Source organism: Rattus norvegicus, chromosome 3 (genome assembly GCF_021556685.1).
Source record: "Rattus norvegicus strain SHRSP/BbbUtx chromosome 3, alternate assembly SHRSP_T2T, whole genome shotgun sequence".
Classification (NCBI taxonomy): domain Eukaryota; kingdom Metazoa; phylum Chordata; class Mammalia; order Rodentia; family Muridae; genus Rattus; species Rattus norvegicus.
In genome coordinates, this window is record NC_141536.1 from 20,520,011 (window position 1) to 20,532,309 (window position 12,299).

General features: G+C 37.8%; 1 protein-coding gene across 6 annotated transcripts in view; it reads left to right on the top strand.

Annotated features, from left to right (window-relative positions):
- Positions 1-12,299, top strand: part of Rabgap1 (RAB GTPase activating protein 1) — a 118,074-nt gene that overhangs the window by 15,394 nt on the left and 90,381 nt on the right. For 4 of the 6 annotated variants that reach the window (NM_001107841.1, XM_087652777.1, XM_087652778.1 and 1 more), the window contains 2 exon segments: positions 8,575-8,773; positions 11,398-11,620. In NM_001107841.1, the coding sequence (NP_001101311.1) occupies positions 8,624-8,773; positions 11,398-11,620 (373 nt within the window). In that variant the 5' untranslated portion in view covers positions 8,575-8,623. 6 annotated transcript variants of the gene reach the window in all.

The window sequence follows — 12,299 nt, forward strand, 5'->3', positions numbered from 1 at the left end:
CATCTAACAAGGTTAGTGTGGCACTGACAATAATGTGTTTGAGTGCTTTTTAGTTCCACGATGGGCCTAAAATTGGCACTTAGTAATTAATACATATTACTTTCTTTTTAGATTTACAAGGTGCTTTAAGTATCCTCCTTAAGATCCATAAAGCTAGACTCTTTTGCTTATTGGACAACACAGTTTACTTACTGAGCAATGAAAAATGGTGGGAAGTAAGAAGGAGGTGATGAGTGTGCATGGTCCATAGGAATCCCAGGGTATATTTTGAGGCTCAGTGTTGTTTAACTGTCTTCTTGGCCATGACATTTGAGGTTTTGATAGAGTCAGAGCTGATCTAGGGTAGTAGCTGGGGTAATCCTAGCACCCTGGAGGCTGAGATAAGGACCTAGGATTTTAAGGCCAGATGGGACTGGCTATGCCATGAGATTTTTTGTCTCAAAAGAATGTGCTGTTGTTGGATTTGGGTTTTTTATTAGTCTTCTGTAGCAATATTTCCAAGTACTTGCATATAGTGTAGTGTATTGATTATTTGTCTTCCTATTACTATACCTAACAATTACACTCATGCAGTAGTTGTTCCCCAGTATCTTACAGTGTATAAGAGTCAAAGACCCTTGTGAAATTGGTATTTGCATATTATCTGGACAGCCTTGCTTTTCCCACATACTTTAACTGATCTCTTAGAATACTTGATACAATGTAAATACTTTTGTTAATGCTGCATTTTTAGGTGCTATGAGGGCAAGTACATGTTGAGTATGGGTGTGATTTTGTTTTATATATTTTTGATCCTTAGTTGAATGCATAAGTGAGGAATACATGGATTTGGAAGGTGGTGTATCAACCAATCAACTTTACTGAGCTTTTCTTTTTTTTTTTTTTTATTAACTTGAGTATTTCTTATATACATTTCGAGTGTTATTCCCTTTCCCGGTTTCCGGGCAAACATCCCCCTCCCCCCTCCTCTTCCTTATGGGTGTTCCCCTCCCAACCCTCCCCCCATTGCCGCCCTCCCCCCCATAGACTAGTTCACTGGGGGTTCAGTCTTAGCAGGACCCAGGGCTTCCCCTTCCACTGGTGCTCTTACTAGGATATTCATTGCTACCTATGAGGTCAGAGTCCAGGGTCAGTCCATGTATAGTCTTTAGGTAGTGGCTTAGTCCCTGGAAGCTCTGGTTGCTTGACATTGTTGTACATATGGGGTCTCGAGCCCCTTCAAGCTCTTCCAGTTCTTTCTCTGATTCCTTCAATGGGGGACCTATTCTCAGTTCAGTGGTTTGCTGCTGGCATTCGCCTCTGTATTTGCTGTATTCTGGCTGTGTCTCTCAGGAGCGATCTACATCCGGCTCCTGTCGGTCTGCACTTCTTTGCTTCATCCATCTTGTCTAATTGGGTGGCTGTATATGTATGGGCCACATGTGGGGCAGGCTCTGAATGGGTGTTCCTTCAGTCTCTGTTTTAATCTTTGCCTCTCCCTTCCCTGCCAAGGGTATTCTTTTTCCTCATTTAAAGAAGGAGTGAAGCATTCACATTTTGATCATCCGTCTTGAGTTTCCTTTGTTCTAGGGATCTAGGGTAATTCAAGCATTTGGGCTAATAGCTACTTATCATTGAGTGCATACCATGTATGTCTTTCTGTGATTGGGTTAGCTCACTCAGGATGATATTTTCCAGTTCCAACCATTTGTCTACGAATTTCATAAACTCGTTTTTGATAGCTGAGTAATATTCCATTGTGTAGATGTACCACATTTTCTGTATCCATTCCTCTGTTGAAGGGCATCTGGGTTCTTTCCAGTTTCTGGCTATTATAAATAAGGCTGCGATGAACATAGTGGAGCACGTGTCTCTTTTATATGTTGAGGCATCTTTTGGGTATATGCCCAAGAGAGGTATAGCTGGATCCTCAGGCAGTTCAATGTCCAATTTTCTGAGGAACCTCCAGACTGATTTCCAGAATGGTTTTACCAGTCTGCAATCTATCTATCAATCAATCAACTTTACTGAGCTTTTCTAGTAAGCAAGCATATGAAGATAATATAAATAAAACATAGTCTCTTGCCCACAAATAGTTCAGGTATACTGCATTGTGACCATGTATTTCCAGTGGGTTTATAGTTAATATTTACTTCTACAATGACTACCTAGTAAATAGAGTATATACCATAATTCTTGCGTTAAGACGTAAAAGCAAACAAAAGAACTTAGAAGCACTAGCAGGAAATAATGAACATTTTAGAAGGAAAATGAAGGACTGACTTCTTAACTAGGTCATTAAATTTTATTGGGGGGGAAAAAGCTCACTGGGGAAATAGAGGCACATTCCTTACTTAGGAACCACCATGTACAAAGACTTAAGAGCCTAAAAGTTAGTAAACTATATGAAAGATTTGATTGTGGTATGATTTGATTGTATGGTAAGATGAAAATGATAGCTGGGCTCAAGACTTTGAAGACTAAGTGATTCAAAGTTATTGGGTTTTGTTTATTTTTTCTACTTAAATTTTTTAAATTTGTATGCGTGTGGGTGTTTTGCCTGCCATGTATGCCTGTGTACTACATATATACCATTGAAGCAGGAGGAGGGCATTAGGTCCTCCAAAACTGGAGTTATAGATGGCTGTGAGTCATCAGGTGGGTGTTGGGAATTGAAACTAGGGTACCCTGGAAAAGCAGCTAGTGTTTGTAACAGTTGAGCTATCTCTCCATGCCCATTTTATTTTTATTTTGTTTTCATTAGAGAATTTGTTAAAGTGTCATCTTAAACTGTAAGAGTGTCTGTTAAACATCACAATTAAACATGCCAAAGGAGAAGCTGCATGCATGTCTGTGTACCATGTACATGCTCGCTCTATCTATCTATCTATCTATCTATCTATCTATCTATCTATCTATCTACTTATTTTATGCATGCATGGAGGTGGTCAGATGACTAGTTTTTAGGGTCTGTTCTCTCCACCGTGTAAGTTCCTGAGATCAATGCAAGTACTCAGGTAAGGCAGTAAGTACCTTTATCCCCTGAACCACTTCACCATCCCTCATTCTATTTCCACTCAGGAATTAACAGGGATTTTGAGGAAAGTGGAGAAGGATTAGCTATAGGATCATATGTAATATTTAGAAATTCTGTAACTCAGAAATTAACAACTAGAGAGTCTAGAACAGAGGTTCTCATCCTGTGGGTCGAGACCCCTTTTGGGGGTTAAACAGTCCTTTCACAGGGGTCACCTAAGACCATCTGAAAACTACATTTACATATTTCCATTATGATTTATAACTAGCAAAATTAGAATTACAAAGTTGTAATGAAGATAATTTTATGGTTGGGGTAAGCACAACATGAACTGTATTAAAGGGTCACAACATTAGGAAGGTTGAGGTTGAGAACAAGTGCTCTAGAGAGTGAGACTTTTAGAAGAAGGATAGATGAGGGTATCAGACAGTTGATAGTGAATAGAAAGATAGAAACAATAACACAAATGCTTATGTGGAACTCAGAGAAAAGATAGGTATAAGTAGTATCAGTGTATAATGAGATGAGCCACAATTCCTGGCATCTGTGTATAGTTTTCTAAAAGGGAAAATTTAATAAGAGTGAAAAAGAAAATGTTTGGAGGTGTTGCTTTTTAAATTTTGTGGTTTCTTGTTTCGGGAGGTGGGATGTTATCCATGTTAGCTCAAACCCTGTACTCAGGTAGTCCTCTACCTAAGCCTCTTGAATAACTGGGACTATTGTGTATGAGCCATTGTACCTAGCTCGGAAGTCAGGGTTTGGTTGGTTTTTATGACAAGGTCTTACTATATAGCCATACATAGCTGTTTTGGAACTCATTATGTAGACCAAGCTAGCCTCAGACTTACAGAAATCCACTTGCCTCTGCCTCCCAAGTGCTGACATTAAAGGCCTGTACCACCATGGGTGTCCACAAGTAAATTCACTCTTATTAGGTAAGATTACTTTTAGAAACTAGAAACAATACAAATTTTTAATTTGTATCCAGAAAATATTAATAGTTCTTATTGTAAGTACTACTTTCCTTCAAAATACACTAATGGAATCTATAAGAGATTGAGAATGAATGTCCATCTTCATTCAGTGAGAGTTAGATTCATTTGATTTGTGTGTGGAGGGAGCCACGATGCATGTAGAAGTCAGAGGGATGACTCCTGAAGTTGGTTATTTTCTTCCATTAGTTTTGGGAATAGAACTCAGGAACTCAGGTAACTAGGCTTAGTGTCTACCAAACACCATGACACGGTGCTCATGTCGTGTATATTATATAGAGATGGGAGGCCTGGGGCTTTATTTCTGTTCATAACGTCCATGTATGGCATGCATGCAGTTTGGGATTTGGTCCATAACACTTTATAAACCAGGTGTTGCACCATTTGTATTCCCAGAAGGGTGCAGGGGTGTGGTGGTGTCATAGTTATTCTGTGCCACAAAGTGAATTAGTGGCCAGCCTGAGCAACATAGGACTCAATTGCCTACAGTGACAACCTATTGCAACAAGGCCACACCTCCAAATAGTGCCACTCCCTGGACCAAGCATGTAGAAAGGATCATTCTTGCCATGTTCCATCTAGGATTAACACCCAGACCTCCAGGCCATGTTTTCATGACTCACTTACCCCATGGTGGCTTTTCCTTTCTCCACCTTCTGTCTCTCCTCCTGTCTCCTCAGGTCCTCTTCAGACCCCAAGCCCAGGAGCTGAAACCCCACTTACCTCTCCTCTGCCCAGCTATAGGCTGTCAGCATCTTTATTCAACCAATAGTTAAAGAGAAAGGTCATAGCATTACTTGATATAAGTGAGAATTCTCTTGTCCCTGAGGCAGCCAGGGCCAGTATTTAACATTACAGTACATAGCAATAGACCAACTCTCAATAAATGTGCAATTAAGAAGTCTGTATGTTTTCTTTCAGTAATATGTTGTCTAAATTAGATTGTTTAAATTAGCTAATGAATTTTAAAAAGCTTTAATATTTGAGTGCATATAATATTTTGTATGTATATACATATATATATGTATATCTTCACATAAAGCCCTTACTCAATTTACAGTAGCTCTGTGACATAGATATATCATTTCTCTTACAGAAGGTGTATAATTAGACTGAATAATTAAGGAGTAGTATAACCAGTGTACATAGTATAATTGATGTGTGGTAAGTTTTTTTTTTTTTATTGTTTTGGTGCAGGGGGATCAAACTGCATCTCTCATATGCTGTGCAAGTGATGTTCCAGTAAGCTATAACCTCAACCCTAGGTCTAGTATTCTAATTTGGATTTTTCCTAGCTTCAAATTGCAAGCTTTACTGTCACAGATAAGAACAGCATTCAGGTGGTCATAGGTTTGAAGCAAGCCTGGATTATATAACAAGACCTGTCTACATTCCTCCTACATCTCCCCAAATAAAATGTAAATAGTGTTACCTTCTCACTGGGTACCCATGTCTTTTCTCTTTATCTGGTGTTTATCCTACTTGTTTAATAAACATTTAAACATCTACATTATTCTAGTAGCTAAAGGTAACAGCCATTAATGAAATAGGAAAAGAAGCTTGGGTTTCAGTTTACATGGTATTTAAAAGCAAAAGAATAAAATATATTAAATAATGGAGAGGTGTCTTATAACTGATGAAAACAGAATTTTGGAGAAAAAATTAGTCTATAGTATCTTAAGATAAAGCTGTAACATTATACCTACACATACACACACACACACATATACATACATACATACATACATACATACATACATACATACATATATACACACACACACACCAGAAGTATATATCACTTTCTGTGGTGCCTCTTTGTGGTGGATGCTGGGAAGGTTCTTACCTCCTATCAATGGAGACTGGAGAGAAGGAGTCTCTTTTCCTGTGTAGTGTTTCAATAAACCACATTCCTGCTGAATGATAGTTTTAGACAGTTTTCCTAGGCCTCTGCTATTGTTGCACTATTAGCTTCAATTTAAAATAGACCGTAGATTAATTCAGCATGAAAACTAACTTAAAATACAAGCTCTAAAAGAAACTTCTCAGCATTGAGGCATTAGACATTGAACAGGCATGTTTGTCTTAATAGAGCTCTTTAGGACCTATAGATAACAGTATAGTTTTTGTCAGTTACAGTACTTTGACCAAACTACACCACCTCACCCATGATTGTTTTGTTATCTGTAAAATAGCAGTGTGAAGATTAAATTAAGGTACATTCACCATAACATTAAAAAGCAGCATATTGTTAAAACAAAAATTTTGACTGCAATGGGGACATCAGTAAGGGAAGCAATGCCTTTGACTCAAGTAAAAATGGACAAGTCACCTGAGAAACTCCTGAAAGTAGAGGGAACAGGCTAATTGGGGCTGATCATGTTCAGAAGCCAGGAAACCACTGTAGGGTGGAGTTACTAAGTCAAATCCTGAAGGTACTGGTCTGTAGTCTCAGCAAAGCTCTAGGTTAATGCTTATCCAACATGTCTCTTAATTTGGTACCCTAAATCTACATCTATTTGGCTGTATAAATTTGTCTCTCTGCTAAAGTTTTGATTTATTTTCCTAAGATTACCTTAAAGATGTTTAACTTGCATCCATTCAGTGGATGAATGAAAACATCTTTCTTTTGGATTTTCAGAAGACTATTTAAAAATACTTGTCAATTTCTGTAGTCTTGGCTACCCTGAAACTTGAACTGTAGACCAGACTGGCCTCAAACTTATAGATCTGCTTGCCTCTGCCTCCTGAGTACTGGGTAATTTTCAGTCTTGTACTATGTATTCTTTGAGGTTTTTTTTTTTTTTTAATTTTTAAAAAATTTGATTCATATTTTTGAGTGTTTTGTCTGCCTATATTATGTATGTACACCATATATGTGCCTGGTACCCACAAAGGCCAGAAAACACAGGGTCCCCTGGAACAGGAGTTGTAGATTATGAACTACCATATGCATGCTAAAAAGAGAGCCTGAGTCCTCTGCAGGAACTGAAAGTGCTCTTAATCATTATACTATGCTCTTAGCCACCTCATTTGATCATTTTTGTAACAGGGACTTACTACATACCCAAGTCTGGCCTCAAACATACAACCATCCCCCTGCTTTGTCATCCTGTTAGGATTATGACTGGGCATCACTCTACCCTTCCTAACTATAAATTTATATTTGGTCTTGTAAATTATATTCTATTTATTTCTTGAAACAGAGTCTACCAGTGCAGCTCTGGCTGGCCTAGAACTCCACTACATAGACCAGGCAGTCCTGGAAAACACAAAGATCTGCCTGATTCCAACTCCAGAGTGTCTAGTCCGTCTTTGTTTTCTCCTTTCTTTCTTTTTTTTGTTTGTTTGTTTGTTTTTGTTTTGTTTTTGTTTTTCAAAATAAGGTTTCTGTGTGTAGCCTTGGCTGTCTTAGAACTCACTTTGCAGACCAGGCTGACCCAAAAGTCACAGAAATCCACTTGCCTCTGCCTTCTGAGTGCTTGGATTAAAGGCATGGACATTGTTTGGTTCTCAGTCTTTAATCTTTAAGCAGGAGAAGAATTACTAAAAGACAACAGGATGTCCAGAATAGAGTTTATCCTTGTCTGTGTCATTAGCTGGTTAAATGATTTTCCTTGGGGTTGCTATTTCCTTATGTTCAATATTATTGGTGTTTTTTGTTTTTCTGCTTAAACTTAGGAATGGTGCAATTCTAAATGATAGGCATTTTGGTTAAGCTTTAGAAGAGAAAATATAATGTGTGCTTAGTCAGTATATATTCAATTAAAAATTCAAAGCCCAGGTTGGAGCAATGGCTTATAGTAGTTAAGAGCATTTACTGCTCCTGGAGAGGATCTGTATTCAGTTCTCAGTGTCTATATGGTAATTTACAGCCATCATCAACTTCAGTTCCAGGGGATTTGAAGCCCTCTCCTGGTATGCACACATGTGTACACACACAAATAAAATGATAATCTTTAAAAAATTCCAAAGTGTAAGCCAACACTTCAGTTGGGAAGGTTAAACACTTAGCTTCATTGATGTGGTGAGCACAGAGCTGTAGCTGTTTCTTTTTATCATATTTATATTGATTTAAGTCTAAGAAATTAAGATATAGGAAGATTCAATTTTTAATAGAGAATATTTCCCAGTTGTAGTTTGTCTGCTTTCTCTGTCTTGAATTTATCTCTTTGTATTAATGTGAAATATAGTTTGCTATACCATCCTAGTACTTTAAATTTCAGTATTGATAATGTTAGGAAACGTAATTATTACACTTATACAATAACCAAGTGTTTTAACTTCATTTATGTATAAAGCATTACAAATTAAAGGCCAGAGTACTGTTGAGTTTGTCTTTTCTTCTGGAAGCCAAGACCTGAGTTGCAATATGTGCCAAAGGCAGCCCTATAAGTAGGTGGGGTTATTGTGAAAGGAGTGTTTTGATTATATGGAATCTGAAATACCTTGACCTACATAGCACAGAATGTCCTTATCAGAATGAATGAAAAGCTTTTTTTTTAAGAGCATAACTAAATATGCGGCAGACATTTTATATGAATCTTTATGGTTTGTGTTTTTCAGGCATTTAAAAAATTTTAACCATTCATGAGTTGAGCCTCATTCTTGAGTTATGGATGACAAGGCCTCTGTTGGAAAAATCAGTGTCTCTTCAGACTCAGTGTCCACTCTTAATAGTGAAGATTTTGTCTTGGTTTCCAGGCAAGGAGATGAGACACCATCTACAAATAATGGGAGTGATGATGAGAAGACGGGACTCAAGGTAAAGTTTGACAGCCTAAATGTGACTTGCTAAACCTTGTGTATAACTTGGAGCTAATAAAAGAGTATGTTGGGGAGAACACAGGATTGATACACTTTACAATGGTGTTGAATTTTGTGTATACTTAATGAGTTACTTTTTATTTTAAGGATTTTTATTTTGATTAGCATATTACATTTTTTAAAAGCCCCATCAAAACTCTTTATGGTATAAACTTTTTAAACTTCAGGATTGTTCCCTTTTCCCAGTACTCAGGAGGCAGAAGCAGGCAGATCTCTTGTTTGAGGACAGTCTGATCTACAAAGTGAGCTCCAGGGCAGCCAAGCCTGTTACACAGAGAAACCCTGTTTTTTGTTTTGTTTTGGTTTTTATTGTTTTTAAAAAGATAGATGGCGGGGGAGAACAGGAACAGGAAGGCGGAGGGTGCCGTTTCTGGTGAGTCTGAATGACATGAAGAAAACTGTAGAAGACAGGAAAGATTTCCAAAGGCAGCAGCAGATACAGACACCAAAAGGGTGGAGGCTCCAACAGAGTATCCTGACCTGAAGACTGGCAAGCCTCTTGCATGCTTGCTTCCGTTGGAGCTTAGTAGCAAACTTGAACTTTGTTCTAAATTTTACCAGTTTTGGAAGTTTTGAATAGGAATATGATCTAATTTACATTTTAAAAAGCTTAACTTGCTAAGAGCAACTTCCATCATGACAGCATAGCCTACTCCCCAGAAACACTATGACAATTATTAAAACAAAAAGAAAAACGAATGTTAAAGTCTTACATGAAAAGTCTTCATCATGAAACTCTGGTAAGAATCTCTTACTTTAAGCATCCCCAGGGCTGGAGAGATGGCTCAGCGGTTAAGAGCACTGACTGCTCTTCCAGAGGTCCTGAGTTCAATTCCCAGCAGCCACGTGGTGGCTCACAACCATCTGTAATGGGACATAAATAAAGTCTTAAAAAAAAAAAAGCATCCCCATCTTGTTCTTCCTCTCTTACCTGACAGACAAAAAACTATGTCTGCTCTACAGACTTGCATAATCAAGAAGATGGCCAGGGTGGAATGAAGGAATGGTACCAAAACATACTGTATGGAAAAAATTAATAAAATAGAAAGAAAATGGTGTTCGGGATGGTCGTCTTCCCACTCCTAGTTCCAGAGCAGTGACTCACAGTTCTGCCTTAGGCACTGGAGAGCCATAAAACAGCTCTGTGTCTTCATTGTCAACAGATATAAATAAGAAGTCCTGAAGTGGGCTCATCAGGATCCTGAGTCAGTATAACATCTTGTCTACAGTGTCTAAGTTTCCAACCAAAAACAACAATGGTAAACAACAAGCAGACAACAGAAACTTCTAGTCAATGACCATTGAATTTAACTTGCAGTGTTTCTAGACCAGCCAGAGCTACAGAGACAAAAACCAAACCAAATGAACTGTTTCAAAGTAGTCTTTTGTGCTATGACCAACAAATTATACAACATCATGCTTCAGAACAGATGTGTGTATAACAATGACATCAAATACTACAGATAATAAGGAGGGCTGGAAAGATGGATTAGCAGTTAAGAGCTCTGGCTATTCTTGCTGAGGACCCAGGTTAGATTCCCACCATACGGGTGTATGGTGGCTCACAGCTTGTCTGTAACTTTAATTCAGAGACTTTGCCAACCTATTTTGGCCTCTCTGAGCACTAGACAGGCATTCAGGCCAAACAGGCCCTAAGGAGATAAAGAGCTGAAGATTCCAGAGCTAAAAAGTATGATAAGCATAAATATCTGGTGATGTTGCCTTCAAAATATCCTCTAATGCAGCATGGTCTTTTAACTTTTTCTAAATTTATTATTATCATCATCATCATCATTATTTTTTGTATTTCGTGAGTAACCAGTAGCAATACTTGGTTTTGTTACTTGTTTTTTGTTTTTTTTTTGTTTTTTTTTTTTTTTGGTTCTTTTTTTCGGAGCTGGGGACCGAACCCAGGGCCTTGCGCTTCCTAGGTAAGCGCTCTACCACTGAGCTAAATCCCCAGCCCCTTGTTTTTTTTTTTTTTTAAACGTTGAACAGTCTTACTTGGATTTGCTCACTTCCTTTTATGACCAACTAAATGATAAACTATTATAGCCCACAATATAACTTAGTAAAACCCAAAAGAAACAGAAAAATAAATAAATAAATAAAGTAAGTCATTATTGGAATACAGTGCTTTTATTCCTCAGCCCTCCATTGACCGCTTTACTCATATGTCTCAGCACTTTGAAGGCCAGTTCATATCAAGTAAGTCTTCCCAGAAATAAAGGAGACTTATTTATAGGAGTAGTCATAAAATTTATGTGAAACTTTACTGTAGCTGACGTTTCTTTTAACTTTTAGAAGGGAGAACATTTCTTTAAGAAAAGCTATTAAAAAGACAATATTAATGTTGGTATGTTACCTATTTATGAACAGTACTTTTAGGTTCGTTGTATTTTTTATGTAAAACAGCATCTGTGGTCTTTGTTGCAGATCATCCATTTAAAAAAATTCAGAAGATATCCTTATAATTAAAGAAATGGTGATACTTTGCTTTAAAACATGAACTCAAACTAGTCCTGGCCTCTCATTTTGCTGATTGCATGTATTTGTGCTTAGATTGTAGGGAATGGGAGTGAACAGCAGCTTCAGAAAGAGCTAGCAGATGTGCTGATGGATCCTCCCATGGACGACCAGCCAGGGATGGAAAGGTCACACCTGGATGGGGAAGGAGATGGGCCTCTTTCTAATCAGCTCTCAGCTTCATCCACCATTAATCCTGTGCCCCTGGTAGGGCTTCAGAAACCAGAGATGAGCCTGCCAGTGAAATCTGGACAAGGAGGTTAGGATACTACATTGCTTGTGTAACTTAAGATTATTGTTTTTAATACTTGTGTGTCTTCTGTTCAGTACTAGATTCAAGAACAGAATGAAAACCATTGTAAGTGCTGTACAGCTCCATATTCTAGATTTGAGATGTTGTCAGATGAATATGACGTTCTGATTTTTCCTCTAACTGTATTTCTATTACAACAAAGAATTAAAAACAGTAGTTATAGGATACTGAGAAGGAAGTCTATCCTTTTTTCAGGTGGCTTACAGAGTCTTCCAGGAAATTTATGATGAGTTCAAATCCAGCCATTAGTATAAAACCTTGTTTCAGAAAATCAGAAACAACCAAATTTTCCAGGAAAGAAGAATTTTGATGACGGTGTTAGCAATAGATGTTTGCTCCAGGCATAATCTCTCAGAAAGCAAGTTGAAAATGGAAGGATACAGAGCAGGTATGCAAGCTCATCTGCAAGAAGAGCTCATTAACTTGGAACTGGCATTAAAGGAGGTAATGCAGAAGCTAGCAGTGTGTTGGAAACATTGTAGCTGCAACCAGAAGACATCAGCACTTTCAGAATACTTGGATACTACACGTATATTTGGTTTAAAGATAAATTATAAAATCAAAATCAGTAAGGAGATGGAATCAGGAGTCATATCTGACTCTTAGGTCGCATTTTGGTTTGTAA